Source organism: Betta splendens, chromosome 9, assembly GCF_900634795.4.
Source record: "Betta splendens chromosome 9, fBetSpl5.4, whole genome shotgun sequence".
NCBI classification, from domain to species: Eukaryota; Metazoa; Chordata; class Actinopteri; order Anabantiformes; family Osphronemidae; genus Betta; species Betta splendens.
In genome coordinates, this window is record NC_040889.2 from 2,690,612 (window position 1) to 2,713,423 (window position 22,812).

Consider the following 22,812-nt stretch of genomic DNA (forward strand, 5'->3'; position numbering starts at 1 on the left):
ACATAGTAAAGTATCATTAAAGAGTGCTAATACATATTTATGCTACTAGGTAAAACCGATGATGCTAAGGCCTCAGAGAAAGGCAAAACACCTTCTAAGAGTTCAGCTGGCATCCAGCGCTCACCCTCAGATGCTGGGAAGAGTAGTGGAGATGAAGGCAAGAAACCCCCCTCTGGGATTGCCCGCCCCCCCACCACAGGCTCATTTGGATACAAAAAGATCCCTGGTCCCACCGGCACCCTCATCACCTCTAGTGGTGCGACGCTCTCGAGCGGCTCCGCCACCCTCGGCAAAGTGCCCAAATCCTCAGCAGCCCTCAATAAAGGCACTGGCATCAGTGGCGTGCGGAAGACGAGCCTGGACGGCTCGCAGCCCCAAGACGACGGCGTTCTGCTCGGCTGCGGAGCTTCCAAAGTGCCGCTGCAGTATCGCTCGCTGCCCAGACCGGCCAAATCCTCCAGCGGGGCGGCAGCGGGGCGCAGCGGGCACCGCTCCAGCTCCAGCAGCATTGACTCGAACGTCAGCGGGAAGTCAGCGTGTGGGGCTGCCACGCAAGCGGGCACCAAACGCCGAGAGGGAAAGGTGGGTTCGGACCGCTCCAGCCCAATAACCGTACATCAGGCAGACAAGGAGAAAGTGGCGGGCTCGGACCAGGACACCACAGCAGGACTGTCTACCTCCCCGAAGTCTAGCCCCACCTCCACTTCAGCCGGCCAGTCAGGCCTCAGGCAACCAGGCTCCAAGTACCCCGACATCGCCTCGCCTACACTACGCAGGTCAGATACACCGAACACGGCCACTGTTCTCATTTCGTCTTTTGTCCCTCACTATGTATGTTCACACGTGAATCAAGCATTTCACAACATTTCAGCCCCTCAATAAAGGCACTAAGTGGAGTTATATACAGTAAAGCCAGCATTTAGGCCACGTCTTCAGCCTGCCTGCCTGCCTGCCTGCCTGTCTGTCTGTCTGTCTGTCTGTCTGTCTGTCTGTCTGTCTGTCTGTCTGTCTGTCTGTCTGTCTGTCTGTCTGTCTGTCTGTCTGTCTGTCCCTCTGTACGTTTGCCAAAAAGATAAACAAGGCTTTCATTCGTGCCCAGGGAGCCAAGATTGATGTTGCTCAACTGTGTTTTCTCCCAATGCCGACTATTCTCGCGACTCCCATGACCAATACAGCAATTTATTGAAGATGGCATCTGTAGTGGTAAAATTTTACCACAGCCTGAAAGAGGCCTCTGTCGCGCATCTATCAATTCTACCCACGTTTGCTTTTGCTATAAAACATAATCTTCTTTTTCAGCACCTTCATAAAAGAAAATTGATAGGAGTATACCAGACTGCTCAGCCAAGGGGACTGCAGCTACAATACACAGACGCTACTGTGGTTTATGTAATAAGCAACTGCCGATCAGACAAATTCTGTTTAACAGTTTTTATTAAAACAGACAGGATCTTATTCGAGGCATTCGTTCATCAGCAGCCGTGTCCAAACATCGGTCCCATTTCAATCTGTCGCCCATTTCATTTGCATGTCTTCAAGATTTTTTTTAATGCCAAGGGAGGGTCTAGTATCTGTTTCAGTTAGTTGAAACAGGTGAAACTGTTAAAGCACGTGTTGACGTAAATTACTAAAAGTTCATGTCAGATTTAAAGTAAAGCTTCTTCCTCGGGACAAATATGATAATTCATCCTCACTTTAAATTTGGTGATTCTATAGTGACAAAACTCTTTTACCAACAACCTCTTTACTTTTTGTGGCTGATGTAGAATTATATCATACACAATATGTAATAAAATCTGTGACTTCAATGCAATCTATTTTTTCAAACTCAAAAAGTCAGGTCCTTTCCAGCATTGATCTTGCAAGTTGCTCATCGCTTGTCATTTGAACATCTCTAACCCCCCCCCCCAGATTGTTTGGCACCAAAGCCAGCAGCAAGGCCAGCTCCCCGGGCACGCCCGACTCTGGCAAGTGCCCCTCAATTCTGGGCAGCCCCCATGGCACGCTGGCAAGGCAGGCCAGTCTGGACTCACCCTCCTCTGGCACAGGGAGCCTGGGTAGCGCCGGCGGCATGAGCGGCGGCAGCAGTCCGCTCTACGGCAAAACCCCGGACTTGTGCGCCGACTCCCCGGCCTCCAGCCCGGCCTCTTGCCTCTCCTTGCCCTCCAACTCCCGGCCCTGGCCCGCCTGCAGCTCATCAGCTGGCAGCAAAGACACACTGAGCTGCCAAAGCATGACCAGTCTGCACACCAGCTCTGAGTCCATTGATCTGCCGCTGGGCCACCACGGGCCTAAGGTTACGCGAACCGGCAGTGTCAAGTCCACCCTGTCTGAAGGGTGAGTAACAGAAAATACGATTGGGTTGAATCGTATTTATTGTTTCATTTGAGAAAAGAGACAAAAGTTATTATCTTACCAATGTAGGGTCAGCAAAATAACCACTAGAGTAAAGCAATTTGTGTCCTAATACATTAAATTATAGTTTTAGTTATATTATATATTCTACCTGAAGAGTCAAGACACATAATTAAAACATATTTCTTAAATTACAGCAATGATAAAAGGCGACCACAATGATTTTTTTCGGACTTTCATTCCCATTAGTGTTTATTACTATTGTTTATTATTCATTGTTTTGTCCACACAATGTGCATGCAACACCTCGCAGAACTCGAAAAAAGGAGCGCAGCTTCATTTTAGGTACATGTCTCAAAAATGAAACAATCGAATTGATATAGTGTTTTATATTTGTTTTCTGTTCTTGCCTAAGAGTACATCTGTTTATTCTGTGTGTGTGTGTGTGTGTGTGTGTGTGTGTGTGTGTGTGTGTGTGTGTGTGTGTGTGTGTGTGTGTGTGTGTGTGTGTCAGAATTGAAGTTTGTAAACGTGACAAACGTACAGTACTGTATATATGTTGTCATGCACTGTCTCATAAAGTCGTTTTACAGCCTTCATCTAATCCACTCATCCTCTGTGTTTTAACAGCATGCCTCTTGACAGAAACACGCTTCCCAAAAAGGGACTGAGGTACGACACATCTACAGACGTACTTCTTTGCGAAATAATCGTCCGCTTTGTCAGGTTTTTGTTCATGTTGTGAACATGTGTGTGGCATCGTTTGACATCTATAATGTTTCTGTCATTTAGCCCATCCCCATTTAAATTAATGGACTTAATAATAAACTATAATAGTGTTAAACCTTAGCGGCAACAATAACCCATACATGCTTGAATACTAAGTCAAATTGATTAAGTCAGCATTAACAAAGCAATAACAACGGATGAGATTTTATAGACAGTATCGAGCAGCGTGATTTGTCCGTCTGTTCTCTCAGGTGATCCTCATGCTTTTCTCATCCCGTGCACTTTCACTGTACAAATGCGGCAAATGCAGCTGGCATGACTCGGCAGTTCTTCCTCAGTTTTCCCACGTGGCCTGAGTCCTCCTGATACTGTTTGCTCAGGTAGCAAACAGGGGTGGGTTGAATGGATATTTGGGATGTAGATGGGGCTAAAAGAGGAGGTACAGAAATACCATAGCCCATTCATCATTGTGGCACAACCTTTGCTGGGAACAGCTTCTCCAGCCAATTATAAAAGTCTGCTGCAGAGAGGCCGAGTGGAACACGCTGTTTTCAAGCTGTTCTTTCATTCTTTCATTGACTGCATTTGATGTCTTCTAGGAGCTGAAGAGTATCTGATCTTATACTATACGTTACGTGGGCTGGGAGTGTTCTGGACACGCCGGGCACATTTTTTTACACAGCTCAGACCCTATGGCACATTTTTTTCTGTAATCACCAAAGTTCTAAAAGGAGCGCTACCACTAATAATTGCATATTGGTCCTTCGCATGGGTGTTTTGTAATACTCAGTCAAATGCTGATCCTTGGACAGATCAGGCTATTTCATTACATCTCTCGTCAGGGGATGAATTTGCTGTGTCACGCTATTCAACGCCGCTTTAGACGCCCAATCCTGGCTGGAAAAGAAACAGAACAGAGGCACGGGAGGACCGAGGAGCGGGGTCAGATGTGACAAGCGTAGTAATGGGGTTGTGGGAAGGGAGACAGCAGTAAAAAGGGATGAGCGCAAACTCAATTATCATCCTCGGAGGATTAAATATGGCCGATTGTCACGCCTGCGATAAGAGGGCCTTCTGCCGCTGAGCCACTTCTGGAGCTGGGGGAGAGAAAAGATGAGCAGCAAGCTTCCAGCCAAAGCTGCATTTGTATACAATACATGACTGCTATGTGTGGCGTGTAAACATCTGTGTGGTGTCACTGCATGTTTTTCGGGGTAGTTTTTTTGCTAATATTCACTCAAATCTTCACCAGGTGCTATAACTTGTGCTGCTATTTGAACTTTTATTTCTACCTTATGTGACGGCAGTTGCTCTCTGCAACAGTCTTTGCCATTTCACTCTTGTCTCTGTGCGATTCAGGTACCCTCCGTCATCCCGTCAGACATCACATGAAGACGGAAAAGAGTGGTTGAGGTCCCATTCGACAGGGGGGCTTCAGGACACAGGCAACCAGTCCCCGCTTTCCCCTCCAGGCACTTCTTGCACAACTGCTGGGAAATACCACTACTCTAACCTGTGTACGTCTATAGTAATGACTTTATATTGTAGCATATCTGGAATAAACAGCCAAATTAAATATGAAGCGGTTTTGTTTTCCTCCGCGCAGTGAGCCCCACCAACATCAGCCAGTATAACCTCCCGCCGAGCAGCAACAGCAGCATGAGCCGCTCCAACAGCATACCCGCCCAGGATTCCTTTGACCTGTACGGAGAGGGTCACCCACTGGGCGGCAGCGCCACCTCCCTGGAAGACCGACCCCGGGCCATTAGCCGCTCCGGTTCCTTCAGGGACAGCACAGACGAAGGTTAGGCACACTCTCTTGCTATACTAAATGTGCCCAGGTTCCCAAGAAAGAAGGCGTTGGGACTCACATGTGCCTGATTAATGCCAGATTTAATGAGTGCTCGGGGTTGCTTTGGTGGGTGATTTAAGAAGCTGTGAGTGCATCAATGCAGAGGTCAGCTTTTCAATGGACTATTTAATGAGTCCAGACTACATTTATATTCATGTTCGACAAGACAGTCATTGCTGATTGCTGAAATTGTGATGTTGCTCTTAGTGCCAGGACATACGTGTCGATGCAGCAATAGCATTGCTCCATTGTGCTTTTATTATATTGTAGTCTGAGCCATTAACAAGCTGTCAACGTCACATTAGCTCCCTTAAGGTCAGATCCAACTACGCCTTGTTTCTCGCTCATTAATGCCTCTGCTTGCAGTTCACGGATCTTCTTTGTCTCTGGTCTCAAGTACATCCTCGCTGTACTCTGCAGTAAGTAGCCTGAGCTTCAGTTTCTGCATTTAATGCACTTTATGGTCAGCCATACAGCCCAGTGACGTACTGTGATCTGAAACTAAATAAATTATTTTGTACGATGTATTTAAGTACGATGAGGATGAGGTGGTGCAGCTCATAGAGGAGTAAATACACTTTTATACTAGAAATATGTTGCAGCATGTTGCTTTATGTAATTTAAGTCTTTCCCTTAATGAAAATATGCTAATGTTTGCTTTCTGTTTTGATGAAGTCACATTGTCAGTTAGTAAAAACCTAAATGCTTCAAAAAAGTCGGCACAGCTCAGTCAACAGTATTTATGAACAGTTGAACTTACATTGCTAATCTAATACAAGTGGCTCACAGGAGCCCTTGATAGAGATGCAGAGTAGCATTAAATCTCTCATGCCCTCTTCTGAAATATTGCAGTCTGATTCTACTGTAGTCTACTTTGATGGATTATCCTCCAACCCTCCTCATGTTCAGCGAGGTGGCAGATTAGTTTTTAGCAGTATAAGCAACGTCTGGTCCTTTTTTGTACTCTCAACTCATTATTGAACATTGCTTGTTCCAAACACACGACATGGCCGATAATCTGTACTTTACATAATGTGACTCTCTCGCAGACGGAGGAGAAAGCACACTCCGAGGTAAGGACGAACGGCACCGCCAAGCACTTCTGTTGAGTTTGCGTGCATGCTTGTGTGTTAGCGCCGTCCTCCTTGAACACCTCGCCTTTTTTTTTTATTATTTGCTTCGCCCGATCCGATCCGTCCCCTTCCCTTTAGCTGACCCCTGGCTGTTTGTGTCTGTGCGTCCTGCTGTTGCACTGCGGCCTGTTGTTGTTGTTGAGATGTGTGTCAGTGCCAATCAAAGCACAAACAGTGATATTTGTCAAGCTCAATTTTAAGTCTTTTATCGGCTTCTGTTGACAAAATGCTGACATGCAGCCAGATAGATGGTGAAAAGAATTGCATCAAGTTCTATGAGCAAACAATTTGACTCTATGTTGCATTGCTTCTCGTATTCATTTCATTTTAATCATAATTAACCCCACATCCCAACTGTTCACACAAAAGAACATAACCAGACATATGTAATGCATGATCTGTCCATTGGCTCTTGTATCACTGATTTATCGTTGTTTGTCATTATGTTTGTCTTCTGAATTCTTGGACTTTTACTCTCTCTCTGTCCTTGTTTATTAGTGCTTCAGAATGTTGTATCAGTCAAACAGTAATGGCAAATATGCTGTTGTTTTACCTGCCAAATAGGTGGAATTTATTTTGGGAAGGATCTCTAACCTATGCTGACAATAATTGCCAGTAGCTGCTCTCCCCCAGGAAAATTTCTAAAAAATTTAAGGAAAATCCCAAACCTTATAAGTATCATTGTTATGTTATTATGTCAACTTTACTTAAAGAGATTTTTTATTTTTTTTATTTTTGTGATTTTCGAATGTCTCTTATTTCTTGAAATTTCATGATGACTAATCTGAGAATCGATAGGCAGAGTATTGTGTGTAGCAACGCACAGCAGCGTTGGGGAGACGAAGACGCTTATAAGAAGCAGTGTGGGGTATTTGCAAATACTGTTTGACGTCGGTTAGGAGATTCTTACCCGTAGCTCCTTGCTTTGCTGCTCACCAAGTCTAACCACTAGAAGAGCAGTGCTGTGTGATAACCCCCCTGTCTCTCCAGCCACATCATGACACCATGTTTGATGGAGAAATGCAACATAGTGTTAATTTTCACTCTTCTCTTTTCAATCAAGGGTCAAACTGTGCAAAATTCTACGGTAATCCCCCACACTATATGTTCACACCTCACCCAGTGTCTTTTTAATTTTTACTCAGCATTACCATGTGCAGTTACACAGTTCTGACATCAAAGTTATCAACAAGGAGTAGCAAGTTCAGCGTCTCTCTGCATTACAATCTCGTCTGTTGTCCAGGGTTTTTAACTGTGTGTGTGCCTGTTTCTTCTTTTTTCTGCCCGAGCAGCAAATCCGGAAGCTGCGTCGCGAGCTGGACGCCTCTCAGGAGAAGGTGGCGACACTCACGTCGCAACTGGCTGCCAACGTAAGTTTATTTACTTCGTCAGACCTCATCGGAACAGCCGGCTTTTTTGTGCAGTGAGCGTTCGCAGGCAGCTGAAGCTCTGCAAGCTAGATAATTCTTTAGCACACCCACAAATTCCTTTTGTCTTCAAAAGACAAAGATGCTCTGCATACTTTCGAGATTTCCCAGCAGGCATTTCAACGTTGAGACAACGTTGAGGCAACATTATAATTATGGTTTAATAACCATTGGATTATATTTAGATTTTAAAAAGTGAATCAATGTTGATGGGGCAACGTTATTTCAATGTTGCATTTACGCTGATTTATGGTAATTCATCAATGTTACATTTACGTAGATTTATGGTCAATTATCAACATTACGGTTGCTCTGATTTATGTTTTTTTATCAACGTTACGTTTTTGTTGATTTATGTTTTTTTTTATCAACCTTGCATTCATGTTCATTTATGTTTTTTTTTTTTTTTATCAACCTTGCATTTATGTTGAACTAACTGTGAATTTTGAAAGATGAAAACGTTGAAATTGCAGCACAACCTGTTAAAACATGGCTGTGTACCAAACTGTGAGTGAGCAGACTCAGACCCAGAGACTGGTTGCATAACAGACAATATGTATTGCTGGAGTACAGAGGTGAAATACGGTCTATGAAGCTCAGATCAGGGAGCTAAGGAGTACAGAGGAGAGAGATGAGAGGAGCTGCTGGGAGTCCGGGGCTAACTCAAACTAACTTACCAAACTAATCCCACATGTGAAACAAGTTACAGCCATTGCAAATTAGAACCAAACATGGAAAGCACATGACACCACAAATGAACAAACAGGGCTAACACTGACCGTCGCCACCTGGCTGCTGAAAGACAAAGTGGACAAAAATCAAAACACAGATTTAGATACAGTAATTTTCAGAAAATTTTAACCAATGTAAGAAAATTCCATTAAGTTCAAACATAAGGATGGACTAACAGTCTATTAATTTTTTTAAATCAATATAACTTACCTTTTAAAAAAAGCTGCTACGTCACCGTGCTCTTTCCAAACAGTTGCTGGGTGTCTCTGCTGCAGCACACACTTTATCATCACCGTTGGAATTACGTTATCAAGATTATAGTCTAGATAGTGCATATATTATGAGAACCATATACAATCTATGAGGAGATAATAAAACTCAATAAAACAGCTACAGTACAAATGGAATGCATGATGACCAAAACTTAAAAAAATAAAATAAAATAAAAATTAAAAAATAACATAATTAAATAAATAATAATTTTAAAAATGATTTACATCTAAAGTAAATAAGGTCTGGCTAATAATTTATGTTAGTCATTTTAACATTAATATTTTTTTAATTTCAAGTTAGGTTTTTTTTTTTGCTCTTTGCAACCATTAGCATTAAACGTTGTTTCAACTTTCCATTAACATTAACTGACATTATTTCCACCATATCTCAACATTGATTTATAAGCATTTTGTCAACCTTTTTACAACCGTTAGCATTAAACATTGTTTCAGCGATTTATCAATGTCACGAAAACAACTGACACTATTTTAACCATATGTCAACGTTGATTTTTTAGTATTTTGTTAACCTTCCTACAACAATTAGCGTTAACGTTGTTTCAACATTACATCAACACATCAACAACTGACATTATTTTAAGCTTATTTTAACGTTGAAGGTCGGTTGTGTGCCTGCTGGGTTAGCTTGTTTGATGTTATGTGTGTGATGTCGCCTCACACAGCGTGGATACTTGTTTTTGTCTCCTCAACAAGAACAGGAGCCTTTCCTGAATTCAGCCAAGCACAGAGATTCAGATAGATGGATGAGGATAAGTGCATCTAGACTCGCATGCGTCATGCGTGGGTGAAACAGAGTGAGATCCAGAGACCTCCAACCCCTCCAACGAAGCCTGTTTTTTGAGCTGGGATGCAGATACAGTAGATTGACAGGCTCCAGCGTCTGCCTGGGTCAGCTCAGCTCGGCCCCACCACCCCCCATGCCAAGTGCTTGATGAAGCGTGGAGGCAGACAGGGGTCTCGCTTTGGTCCAATGCCTCGAACGCAAAGTTGTATAGAGCTGCAAGTAAGGGCTAAACAGCAGGAAAAGTTGACAAATACCAGAGGAAGACTTATTTCATGCAGTGACACCAGAACACAGCTCCGGTTTACTGGGTATTCTCAACATTCTCACTACTGTGCTTCATTTTATCAGTGAGAAATGCTGCAGTTGGGAATGGACAAAATGATTTAAAATGCTGAAAAATGCTACCGGTCTAATGACTTTAATCATATGCTAAAGCATAAATGACCTTCATATGTGCTCTTTCAAAAGCTTGGGATTACACAAGAAAGAAAACACATTCTCCGTGGTCGTACTGGTTCTGGCACTGCATCACACTGTATCGACCTGACAGTGCGGTGGGTTAGGGGTAGGCTGTAAGCTCATCTTCTCCTCCCCGGTGAGGAACTCGACTCCATGGAAATGTCAAACTCACATGCAACTCACTCTCTACCCATGGGAGACGTGATTTAATTGCCTTCTTATTTCCCCCTTGCACAGTAATAGAGTGGGGACAGATGCTTTTACAGCCCACAAAACTGTTCCTGTCTTCATTTATTTCATTCTATGGTGTGTTAATAAAGGGGCACTTCCATTTGGTCATGACTTTTACTCAATGCTTATTATCTTACTGGCTCAAAAAGAGCTTCAAGCATCAACAATTTAAGAAATTTATACAGAGAAGCGTATCATTTATCCATGGCAATGACTTAAATTCAAGTCTGGAATGTTGATGTGCCTCTAGTGCCTGTTTTCACTTCATTTTCTGTGTTTGCGCCAGAGACCTACATACACAATATGCAGGCTTTCAGATTAGCTAATCACGAGGGCATCTGCTTTGTGTTCCTGTTTTCAAAATAACAAAAAACAAAAAAAACATTAGTATTGTTCTCTGCACACCAAATTTGGTTCTTACCTGTGCCTCACACATGTATAAAATGTCCCCCAAGAAGCTGGACAGATGGTCCAACTATGGGGCGCAGTAGAATCTGATCAACACCACCTTCAGTGTGGACAGGTGGGGACTGATGAGCTAGAACTCACGCGTGGAGCTGGAAAGAGACGTAGATCTGGAGAGGCGTGATGGAGCAGTTGGCATTTACTAAAGGTCAAGGTCTTCGCTGATTCAGCTTGGGACAGAGGGTGGGAGAGGCAGCACAGGCCGCTCGCGCGTGTGTGTGTGTGTGTGTGTGTGTGTGTGTGTGTGTGTGTGTGTGTGTGTGTGTGTGTGTGTGTGTGTGTGTGTGTGTGTGTGTGTGTGTGTGTGTGTGTGTGTTTATTTCTAGGCTTATACATACATATATAGGGAATTGTCTTGTTTTGTCAGGAAAGTAAATTTATCCTACGTAAGGCCTTAAAAGTGTTATAAGTGTGCGTCTGTGAGATTGTCTACTCCATCTGGGCTTGCTGCCCACCTCTCTGTGACACACCAGGCCTGACAGGTGTCTCAGGGTCTCTAAGTCAGAACGCAGGGATGAGCTTGCAGTGCCCACACACATGCACACGCACACACGCGGCTTCAGAGCCACACAGGGACACAACGATGAACATAAGGCTCCAGCAGACATTCGTACGCAAACATGCATACAAATAGCACATGCTCAAACACACACACGACAGGTTCAGTGGAGCAGTTGGCCTGATGTGACTAAACATTTGCCGTTCCTTCGGTGTATTGCCACTGTGTCTGTAGGTGACAGATGAAGTCGGAGAGAGGAGTCCACTACAGATCCGTGCGTGCTTGAGCAATAGCCAATTTCTCTCCATGCTGATTTTTTTTTCTACCTATTGGAGTGTGCATATCAATAACAGGCATTAGTGAAGTCATGTGGAACACTCAAACTAACAAACTTCAATTGGAGCTTTCCCAGCGTGCTTCACGTGAGCTCACCCTTGAAATTTGCAGCTGATAAAACGTAAAAGTCAACATTTTTTCTAGTTTCAAACGGGAAACTCTTTCGCTACAGCTCCAGTGTCAAGCCTTGTATGTGTCTGGCTTATGCACCTCATGGCACGGCTCATGTTGCAGCTCTGACCTGGTCTGGGAGCTTAAAATGTTCTCCTATAATATAAAAATTTGTGCTGATGTCCATGTGACCAAATGACATATCATTCATTCTTTTTTTTGCAGGCTCACCTGGTGGCAGCCTTCGAGAAGAGCCTGAGTAACATGACATGTCGCTTGCAGAGTCTCACCATGACAGCTGAACAAAAGGTCCTGAATGTGAAAATGCAGCACATATAAACTACTCAGTGAAAGGATTACAGGGGAGCAGAAATGATTAGTAACAGTCAGGCATGTGACATTGAAACGGCGCAGTAGGAAGTAACAATGCGGCAGTTGGCGGTTGCGGATTAGTGGGTAATTTTTTTTTTTATCTTCAAAGTTCAGCTTCTGACTTGTGTGAGCTTTTTATGTTCACAGACAATTTTTTATAGTTGAGGTTGCCTAATTTTTTTGTAACTTTAATTTACCCTCTACCAAAGTCGTTTGTTTGTGCAAACCTCTCTGCTCCACAGGTAACGGTGTTCCCTTTCAAACAGGCAAAGTTCAGAATATTCCGTGAACCTATGCTGCAAAAACTCAATTTCAAAGCAGCTCCCATTTGAAAAAACTTCTCCACGATGTATCGACACTCAGCTCGATTTGTCTCCAGCTTCTTACAAGTTTTTTTTTATAATTTCTTTCAGAGAGGAGCTTGAATAGTGCTGAAACACTGATCACACAGCAGCAGCAGCAATATGTTCAGAGATACCCCCCTACAAACACACACACAAAAGGCCTTGGTGGCTTTTTAATCCTCTATAAATTAAAGCAGGCTCAGATCTAGTGGGATGTCTTTGTTAACCAAGGCCGTCCCAACTTTTAATTAAAGCGGAAACCCTATCTGCAGCCCTCAGTGGCATTTTAGGAAACGCTGAATGGGAGGCTTGCTCTATCTGATGGTTCAACAGAGAGGATTTCTTTTCATGTAAAGCAGGTGGAGCTGGTTTTGGGGCAAATCCATTCTCCTGCTCATGTCTTCTTAAAAATATTTGTCTCTTATTCACGTCCACTAAAAACTTACAAAGGCAATGTGTTGATGGAACCACATTTATCATTAGCATTTTGAAAATAATATAATCTGGCCGTTGGTTCTAGTGGTGGTCCATCTGTTTTATCTGGTACCACAGAATTGCATTTATAGAATTCGAAAGCACTCCACTAAAAATATCACCTCCTGTATCTCTCTGACTCTTCTCTCTCTGCAGGAGTCTGAGTTGGCTGAGCTAAGGGAGACGATAGAGACACTGAAGACACAGAACACCGATGCCCAGACGGCGATCCAGGTGGCTCTCAATGGCCCCGACCACCTCCACAAAGGTAACTAAGGAACCAGCAGGAGGCATTGGACCAAAGAACTCTGAAATCATCTGATATTTCGGGGAGGCTTTGAAACCCTGGCCATTCCATTAGAGGGGAGGTATTTTCAGCATGACTGGCCCCAGTGGGGGAAAGTACCCTTCATCTTTAAAGTGCCCATACCGTATGGACCAGTTTGGCAAAGCCTTTTGCTTAGTCATAGGAAATGGCAGACCTGTAATTGTGACAGCTGAGGTACAATTCAACTTCACAGATGAAAGTAAAAAAATTGTTTGTTGTCACTCCCAGACCTGCGCATTAGACGCCAGCACTCGTCAGAAAGTATGTCCAGCATAAACAGCGCGGCCAGTCACTCCAGCATGGGCAGTTTAGGAAAGGACACTGAAGACAAAAAGAAGAAGAAGAAGAGCTGGGTAGGTGGACAACTACACGAAAAGAATGTTGATATATACCGTATGTGCAGTACATTCCATCTGATACATAGTATATAGCAATTAAAGTTAGAGTTGGAGAGTATAGGAGTATAGTATCAGAGAGTATAGGAATTAGTGCAACATAATGTGAAAAGATCCATTCATCATGGGTCTTGATAAGATATTCAAGAGTGTTTGGATAAATCCTTAATCTATGTCTACCTTCGAAACATTTTGTTGCTAGGCTATTGCTGTGAAATGGTGTCAGCTGAGTGCCTGGGGTACCATCTAGTGGTGAGAGCTTAACAGAGGGTCAAGCAGGGGCGTTAACCACCCTGCAATTATTGCCGGAGAGGTACTTGGCATTTCCTGTCCAGGGACAGCGAATTATCGTGTCATCAGTGTCACAGCCACTGAAATCCGTCTTAAACCACAGATGACGGTCGCCCAAAGGTCAGCCAACACTGACATCAAGTCAGAAATAGCAAAACAAGCATCTACTTTGCTCTGCAGTAGCAGCTCAGGATTGCTGGTTGAGAGGCTGCTGTTTGCTGCAGCCCCACGAGTCAGACAGATGACATATAGGAAGGGCTGTCCCAGCCAAGTAGCTGAGCCAGTTTTCAGTCTGCACTGCAATGCAAAACCGCTTGCCCTTGCAAAAGCCCAAAAGTTCAACCCCCCTTCACAGAAAACATTAAACTCGGGCTCATGAATACAAATCACTCCTCTATTTAAGCAGCAATTATTTATTCATTTGCATCACTACTGCTTTGGTTCACTCATGGGAGCAGATGACGACAGAGTTGAACTAAGGGCAGTGTATCAGACCTGCAGAAGAGAATGTCTCTAAGGTGGACATAGTTTCTGGGTTGCATGCCTGTAGATGTCTGAGCTCCATGAGGGAGGTGGCAAACAGGCCCTATCTATCCATCAGCTGGAGACAGTCATCCTCCCACAGGTTGCAGCCTGCTGTGTTGTAAAAAATTTCATTTATTTTCTGTTCCTGTTTGATTATCAATATCATGTCCTTGTCACTCTGATTCGACTGACATGAGAACTGAGAATTGTCGTGTTTTGGAAAAGTAGTCAGTCATCTGTTGTTGGTTTTTTAACATCTTTTCCTTCCCAGAGTGTCAAATGAATAATCAGGATTGTGACTCTGTGTGATTGCTGACAAATAAACAGATGAATTTGATGCTCCGAAGGTGATGATGGCAGCTGTCGTCGTGGCTGCAATCAGTCCTGCGACAGTGATGACTTTCCTCTTGTGCTCTCTTTAATCACTAGAGAGTTTGTTGTAGCTGGGTGACGTGAGCAGAAATGCATGTTGGTGTTGGTGTGACTTAATATTGGGTATGCTCTGCGTCTTCAGGTGGCGGATTCCATCCCGGCACAGGTCAGTAGTTTCCGGTGTCTTCTGTATGTGTGCAGTGGTTCTCCTCAATATCTCCAGAGCATAATTTGCTTCTCTGCTTCTGGAAACATCGGCATGGATACGACAACCCTCCTCTTTCCCCACTTCTTTCCTTGTTTTTTCCTCCTGTCGTGTTCATTTTAATTGCCTGTTTGTCCCCAATATCTAGGGGTCATTAATAAAAGCCTCATTGCCCTACTTCCTTCCACTTTCATTTCCATCTCTACTTACGGGCCTTGCTCTTTGTCTCCCTCTTTACTTAAACCAGACAGTGAAGAGTGCACAGGGGTGACTTACTTGTCTATGGGATCTGATGTCGGCCAAGGATGAACTCACAATAACACCCATTATAAGTATTTCCCCCCGTGTGTGTTTGTGTTGTGCAGTTGCGCAGCTCCTTCAAGCAGGCGTTCAGCAAGAAGAAAACCAAATCCCAGTCGGCCCATGACGAGATAGAGGAGATGAGCGACTCGCTGCCTTCCTCGCCCAAACTGCAGCACGACAATCGTCAAGGCAGCATCGCCACCCTGCGCTCGTCACCCTCCACCACAGAGTGAGTTCATAGTCACCAAAAACGTAAATTTGACACTTCTACATAATAAAAGACTTTCAACCAACACACTATATAACGGTTAAATTGTACCTGATGATACTCCTCTCGCCTTCTCCCTGCTTTCTGTTCACCCCCTTTGTTGAACATCTTTCCACATGTCATAGCAAGTGTGTTTGTGATAGCAAATCCTCCCCCATTTGGACGCCAACGAAAAAGCAAAACGGTCACGTGGTCTACAAGCACAGATCTCGGTAACAGGCGCTGTGTGGCATGCTCCCAGCCAGTGTATGTGCAGTGGAGTGTGTTGGTGTGACTTTGGAGCTGCATCTAATGTAAAAAGAATCTCTGACTCTGCATGTTAGAGGTGATTTCTCTGGCATATAAACTGAACCGGAGCCTCACACACGCGCAGATGTCGGTCGAACAAAGAGGAGGTCCAATTACCAAGGATACTCATGCTGCTGCGTATAAGCTCAGTGGTATCAAAGAGGTGGTTCCCCAACCAGTGAGGAGCCTGCAAGTGTATGCAACTGTGCCGCTCTGCAGATATACAGTAGCCGGTGATAAGTCCTAAGCATGTGGGGGATGAAACCACGTGAGTGTGTCTGTTGTGATTGTGGCTTTCGGTGCTGATGACAGAAAGAACTGAATCTATTCTATTGTTGAGATGTTAACAGCTTCTCATCTAAAGGACTGGCTGGCAGAAAGATTAATGGCCCAGACTCTCACTGCCCCCCACCTCCATGTACCTGCCTAAGCAGCTGACCCCGGCTGCCCTCTGACCTGTCTTATTTCCTGTAGAATGTACTTTTTCTCTCCAGAATGCACCTGTATTTGTTGGTATAGCCTCTTATTGTGACCCCCCACTCCCCCACCTCCTCCCCGCTCCCTCTTTGTGACCTCAATTTCAGGCTGTGCGAGTGCACCGAGGCTGAGGCCGAAATCATCCTACAGCTGAAGAATGAGCTGAGGGAGAAAGAGCTCAAGTTGACGGACATCCGCTTGGAGGCGCTCAGCTCTGCCCACCACCTGGACCAGATCAGAGAAGCCATGAACCGCATGCAGGTGAGCACAGGTCAGGTGGTTATGGAGCAGACACAAATAAATCTAATTACCGTATGGTATTTAACGTAGTCATGAAGTAAATTTATGAGATCTATTCACGGGAGATTTTGTCTCCTGAGTCTCAGATGAAGGAATATCACAGAGTTGTTGTACCATACTGTCTTAACAGTGCATCACACGTCACACTGTCTGTCCACGTTACCTCCCCTGAGGTGCTGTAGCATGGCAGCTACCAGTTAGGAGCGGGGCACCAGGAGGGCCAAGGCTCTAGCTGATGACCTGATGTCATCCTCTCTCTCTCTCTCTCTCTCTCTCTCTCTCTCTCTCTCTGCCTCTCCCCCTGCGCAGTTACCTTGCAACCTGTTATAAACACAAATGGATTTTGTTAAACCAAGGATGAATGTTTCCCCCTTTTTCCAGTCTTTGTGCTAAACTAAGCAAAGCAGCTATTGGCTGCTATTACAAGTCAAATAAATATAAGATTCCAAAGGTGCTGGACCTGCTTTAGATGTATCAGTTCTGACTGACTGGCCGTAGCAGCTTTGTCGTCTGTAAGTCAGCAATGCTTTATCGATCAAGGTTATTTATTGTTTCTGACTGTTTCACAGAGAGCAACCGAGCCCACACCAAATATTACAAACACTAAAAGCAAGTCTGGTTGCTACTGAGCAGCACCTTTGGGATAAACATCACCTGGATGACAGACATTTACAGATATAACAAATTTCCTTTTCAACTGTCTCTAAGGCAAATAACATATTAACTAAATGTCATTCCTTCAAGCTTTACCTGTGACAGTACCCAATATCAAACACAGAAACAGATGCACTGAGTCACCATGCTGTGTCCAAAACAGAAAAATAGTTTAATTTCATTATTGATCATCTGCAATAAAAAATGTGAATTAAAGAACATCACCATAAATGTCTGAGTTGAGTGAATCTTTGTGGATTTATTCATCTGTAGAAGCCGATATTCTCTCCTCAGATCTGTGGATCATGTTAGTTTGCTTATCTGAGACTTAACCTTCTGTACAAAGAGAGATTAATAGGTTTCTCAGACTCATGATTTTAATAATACTGATTTAGGAAAAAAGGGGAGTTAAAAGAAGAAAAAAGACTTTTTCCACCCGTGTATCTACTCGAGCTTGTCCTTTTTCTCTAATCACCAGAACGAGATCGAGACACTCAAAGCGGAGAACGATCGCCTCAAGTCCAGCGGCAATGCCACGCCGACAGCCACGCCCGTCAAAACAGCCCGTCCGCCCTCTGAGACCTCCAGCACCTCCTCGTCCTCCTCGCGCCAGTCCCTGGGGCTGTCGCTTAATAACCTCAACATCACAGACACCATCATGTCAGGTCAGTTCAGTGTGAGTCTTGGGTGTCCACACATATTAATGTTCACAGTTCACAGTGAGCGTGAGGGCAGTTGAAGTGAGTGAAATCAACTTTGGGTCTTGACAAACTAATAGTAGTACCACTTGTGGGAGTTAGTTCTGTGTGTTAGGGAAATTGTTAGTTCCCTTCGTAAATCTTAAATAAAACAGACACAATCAGTTGAGACCTTCTTCAGGATTTTACTTGCAAGGAGTGAGCAGTTTACAGCAAAGGCAACTTCCTCTCACTGAAGAGAAGACAGGGATTCAGCTCATAATATGTATTGCATTCTGGGAGGTGCATAGTCACACAGTACGTAGGAAATATTCTCTGCACAAAGCAAGCATTGGGCTCATCAGATAAGGATGCTACACACTGGTACTCCCTATTTCTTGCAGAGCAGAAGGGAGAAAACTTCAAGGCTATAGCACAGCTAACAAGGCTTGAGCAGATCAGCAAAATAAATTCCAACAATGTTTCAATGATTAAATGCAGTATTTCTCCAACACTGTGTGTATGTAAATGCTGGGCAGCAGCTGCTCTACCACGAGGACTTGAAGCACAGCGGGAGAAACACACACATACAGGCCCTCCATCTGAGCAGCAGAGTTCGGTCTGTCTCACTGTAACTAAGACAGAAGGCGTCTTCCTCTGAGGAGTCTGTCCCCTTTAATTGACGGCGGGATGAGCTGCGAGCAGGCCAGCAGGTTGTTACCACACTAGCACCAAGTCCTGAGCTTAAGGAGGCCAGCTGCATATGAAACAACGTCCACCTGCAGCACACAGGCTGGATAAGAGAGGGAGAGAGTCCCACAGTACGGTGGGAGTTAACGGTCAGAAGTGACCGTGGCCATTTCAGGACATTTTAGTGCCCTAAGCAACACATTGCAGCCCTGAGGCTGAGCATAATGATTTCACACTCTCTGTCATCGTCTTCATCTGTCGTCATGTACCTCTACAACTACATTAGTCCCTTTTATGTGTTATCTGCTCTTTGGTCATGTTCAGGATTTGGAATTGATCCTAACACCCCTTTATGATTCTAGCATTATCCAGGTTACTTTCATTTGTCTAGGGCCTTTGCTTGATAACTGCTTCTCAAAGTCTTTGTCATCAAAGGGCTGAAGAGCTGAGTTATGTGCATGACTGCTTCTCTTAGCTTACAGCGGCACCTGCCATTTGTTGAGCACTTCAACATTGTAGTAAACATGGTCTTCATTCTGTTTTATGTAGATTTGAAACATATTTGTTTCCCCGTCTCGGCTGCTTGGTGATTACTGCACCTGCATCTTCCCTTGCAGACTAAACTTTTAGCTCATTAACAAATGCCTCAAATGAACTTCTTATAAAAAAGATTTTCCATTTTAACTTTTCCATTGCTCAATATGCTCGATTTCATTTCTTGTTATTACTCGCTCTCGCAAACCCAGCATGTCAGATGATTGATTAAACGTAAAAGTAATTATAGCATTACTTGGTGTCTGTTTGTCCATTCCATGACGTAATTTCCCGGCAGGCGGAGAGAGGGCGTTTATTTGAAAGCGGATGAGCAAACGAGAGCTCTGATCCATAGCTGATAGCTGTGACTTTTTTTTTAACTGGAAGTTTTGGCTTTTTTTTTAGATATTCTGCTTGATGACAGCTTTGAGGGCAATCTGCGCAAAGAGGGCCGTAGTGTGCGAATCGTGGTGACTATCAGCAGCGGGATGAAAAACACCAAGGTTAGTGAATAGAGATGTATCATTTCCTCCGACTGAAGCCACTGCAATGTGATTTATCTGTGATCTGGTTATTTTGACAGGCGACCCAGTGCCAGTACTTGATTGGATCTATAGGTGTGAGTGGGAAAACCAAGTGGGACGTCCTGGATGGAGTAATCCGACGGCTTTTCAAGGTAAACTTGAAACAGATATAACCAGAGGTAGTGTACATGTCACTGATTTAAGCATCTAAAAGCCAATCCCCCCCCCCGCAGGAGTATGTGTTCCGGGTGGACCCACTCAGCAGCCTGGGCCTTAGCTCAGACAGTATCGTCTGCTACAGGATGGGCGAGGTGATTCGCTCCCACACTTCTGAAGTGCCTGAGCTGCTGCCCTGCGGCTACTTGGTGGGCGACAGCAACGTCATCAAGGTCAACCTCAAAGGTAGAGCAGTGAGACAACAAAGAGTATTTTTTAATTGTAAAACTTTTGCGTCATTATTTATTACAGTACTTACTTTTCTCTTCTTTTTCTACATTCCTCTTCTATGTCTCTTCCCCCTCCCTCGCTCCTCCCAGGCGTGAAGGAGAACAGCATTGACAGCCTGGTGTTTGACACACTCATCCCAAAGCCCATCATCCAGCGGTACCTCAACCTGTTGATGGAGCACCGCCGCATCATTCTCTCAGGACCCAGCGGCACCGGCAAATCCTTCCTGGCTGCCAAACTGGCCGAGTACATCATTTCCCAGATGGGGCAGGAGGTGACGGAGCACAATGTAGCCAGTTTCAACGTGGACCAGAACTCCAGCAAGGTAGAAAAAAGAGAAGAATTGTTTAGATACTTTACTTTAGGCATGTTACTGCTGTTTGTTTGTGCAGTGTTTGTGTATACAGTAAATATCGACAGATCTGTAATGGCTACATTGTGGTCTGTTTTCTGATGTGGCTGATTTGTCTGTGTTATTACTGAATGCTGGTAAAATATTGCACCTCCAGAAGAGTTGGAGCCACTGGGTTTGTATCTACTGATTTTTTTTTTATAGTTCCTGGCCCTAAGCAATATATATTACCATTTAAATAACATCACTATTAACTATTTTGAGATGTGTTAATAGCAGTCTTCCATATTAAAGGATTGTCCAGAAGCAAGTAAATGTCAAGTGGTCCCTGTTTTTTTACATGTGCAGGCATTTCTAGCTGTGAATGAGGTAATATCAGTTCAAAAATTACTCATGACAGTTAAGGAACTGGAATATTAGTAAGAATAATCCTAACATTTATTGCAAAAGGTTCAATCCAAATCATTCCTGCCTCTGAAGGAGTGCTCACATGTTATACCTCTTTTCCCCAGGACCTACGTCAGTACCTCTCCAGCCTGGCAAAACAGTGTAACTCTGCGGAGACGGTCACAGAGCTCCCCACTGTGGTCATCTTGGACAACCTCCACCACATCGGCTCCCTCAGTGACATCTTTAACGGTTTCCTCAACTGCAAGTACCACAAATGGTGGGCCCCCCCCCCCCAGTCACAGTGACTTCAACATTTTCATATATTTCAGCCTTGTTTTGTTGTTGACATAGAAGCTTTATAATGCATCAGCCGCAGTTTTTAAAGGCTAATTCTGTGTTTTGTCTTGTCTCCATTAGCCCATATGTTATTGGGACCATGAACCAGGGTGTCTCCTCTTCTCCAAATCTTGAGCTACACCACAACTTCAGGTTTGGGATGAAACCACAATATGAATTCTGTAAAATATACAGCTGTTCTTAAATGTAGTGTTTTATGTTTTATGGTTTTGTTTGCCTTTGTCTCCTTTGTCATCTGAGATAATTGGTTTCAGGTCTTCATCAATGTTGTTTTTCACAGATTGTAAACTTTGAGATGAAGAATGATGTGATTATGTTCGCATAATTAGCTTTTATAAATGAAAGCGAACAGACTATTCTGCATGTTCTTAGCAAGGCTCATTTCTGCTTGGCATGTTCTACAAGCTGGTGATTTGGCAAATGCGAGAGTGATTAGGAGAAGCTTATGATGAGCCAAACGTTAATTTAATGTGACTCCATTATATTGAAGTAACATAAGCCAAAATGTCTGGGACAGCACAAGTCACACCATGTGTAATGTGCTGCCTTGATGAGAATTTCAGTTCGATGCTGCTTAATTAGCCAAATGGGTTTTTTGCTTCACCGTTTGTGATCTGTCCTGATGTAGGTGGGTGCTGTGCACCAACCACACTGAGCCAGTCAAAGGTTTCCTGGGCCGGTTCCTGCGGCGGAAGCTGATAGAGACAGAAATCGACAAGAACATGCGCAGCAACGACCTGATTAAGATCATCGACTGGATCCCCAAGACCTGGCATCACCTCAATGGCTTCCTGGAGGCCCACAGCTCCTCGGATGTCACTATAGGTCTATTCAGACACACATTTCATACAGTCTGAGAAATATTGAAGCCTTGTTACTTCAGCTGTAGCCTGTCCATACACTAATAATCAGTCTTTAAATGTTAGTAATGAATACTCGTCTTTCCTTTTTTTTTCACAGGTCCCCGTCTCCTCTTATCCTGTCCAATGGATGTAGAAGGCTCTCGGGTTTGGTTCACTGACCTGTGGAACTACTCCTTGGTACCTTACCTGTTGGAGGCTGTTAGGGAAGGGCTTCAGGTGCGCACAATAATCCAAACAAATTGCTTATACCTTATGGCTCAGACAATAAATACCATTAGTAGCTTACCTTATCATATCATCGTACCTCTTTAATTTTCTGCAGCTTTATGGAAAACGAGCAGCATGGGAGGATCCATCCAAGTGGGTGAACGACACATACCCATGGAATGCCACCTCTCTGCAGCAGGAAGGCCAGTCGCTACTCCAGCTGAGGCCGGAGGACGTTGGGTACGATGGCTACAGCTCGACAAAGGAGGGGGCCGCATCCAAACAGGTGTCTCAGAGTGACACTGAAGGAGACCCACTGGTGAGGAATCTTGCTGCAGCTGGATTTTCCTGACTTGTACTCACTTCCAGTTGCAAGTGTCACTATTAACAAGTGCAACAAATTTCTGTTAAATCAGATATGCGTGCCAGTTCAAAGATGCTTGGTAGTGTAGGCTCCTGAGCATATTTATGCCCCCATAACTCACACACACACACACACACACACACACACACACACACACACACACACACACACACACACACACACACACACACACACACACACACACACACACACAGGATCAGCTACACACAGTCAATTAATTTCCATTTGGTGGATGATTGCAACCCAAGAGGAATAAAGAAATGAAGTGTGTGTGTCCAGGCATGGTCAGTTTGAGAGCAGGTGGGGGAAAGCTCATTTTAGGAACCGCAGAAGCAGTGCACCAGATGCAGCAGTGCAACTGTACATGTAGCAGTGGACTATTAG

General features: G+C 44.1%; 1 protein-coding gene across 14 annotated transcripts in view; it reads left to right on the top strand.

Annotated features, from left to right (window-relative positions):
• nav3 (neuron navigator 3) overlaps positions 1-22,812 on the top strand; it is a 128,743-nt gene that overhangs the window by 100,331 nt on the left and 5,600 nt on the right. For 6 of the 14 annotated variants that reach the window (XM_055511339.1, XM_029160316.3, XM_055511337.1 and 3 more), the window contains 25 exons: positions 50-776; positions 1,912-2,337; positions 2,986-3,027; positions 4,444-4,601; positions 4,691-4,888; positions 5,303-5,355; positions 5,986-6,009; positions 7,133-7,156; positions 7,362-7,439; positions 11,632-11,715; positions 12,753-12,864; positions 13,153-13,277; positions 14,650-14,673; positions 15,078-15,244; positions 16,156-16,309; positions 17,481-17,667; positions 19,309-19,406; positions 19,487-19,579; positions 19,661-19,829; positions 19,964-20,199; positions 20,739-20,893; positions 21,034-21,105; positions 21,602-21,798; positions 21,934-22,052; positions 22,159-22,362. In XM_055511339.1, the coding sequence (XP_055367314.1) occupies positions 50-776; positions 1,912-2,337; positions 2,986-3,027; positions 4,444-4,601; positions 4,691-4,888; positions 5,303-5,355; positions 5,986-6,009; positions 7,133-7,156; positions 7,362-7,439; positions 11,632-11,715; positions 12,753-12,864; positions 13,153-13,277; positions 14,650-14,673; positions 15,078-15,244; positions 16,156-16,309; positions 17,481-17,667; positions 19,309-19,406; positions 19,487-19,579; positions 19,661-19,829; positions 19,964-20,199; positions 20,739-20,893; positions 21,034-21,105; positions 21,602-21,798; positions 21,934-22,052; positions 22,159-22,362 (3,926 nt within the window). The remainder of the gene's footprint in view (positions 1-49; positions 777-1,911; positions 2,338-2,985; positions 3,028-4,443; positions 4,602-4,690; positions 4,889-5,302; positions 5,356-5,985; positions 6,010-7,132; positions 7,157-7,361; positions 7,440-11,631; positions 11,716-12,752; positions 12,865-13,152; positions 13,278-14,649; positions 14,674-15,077; positions 15,245-16,155; positions 16,310-17,480; positions 17,668-19,308; positions 19,407-19,486; positions 19,580-19,660; positions 19,830-19,963; positions 20,200-20,738; positions 20,894-21,033; positions 21,106-21,601; positions 21,799-21,933; positions 22,053-22,158; positions 22,363-22,812) is intronic. The other 8 variants (XM_029160317.3, XM_029160318.3, XM_029160319.3 and 5 more) reach the window with 8 other exon arrangements.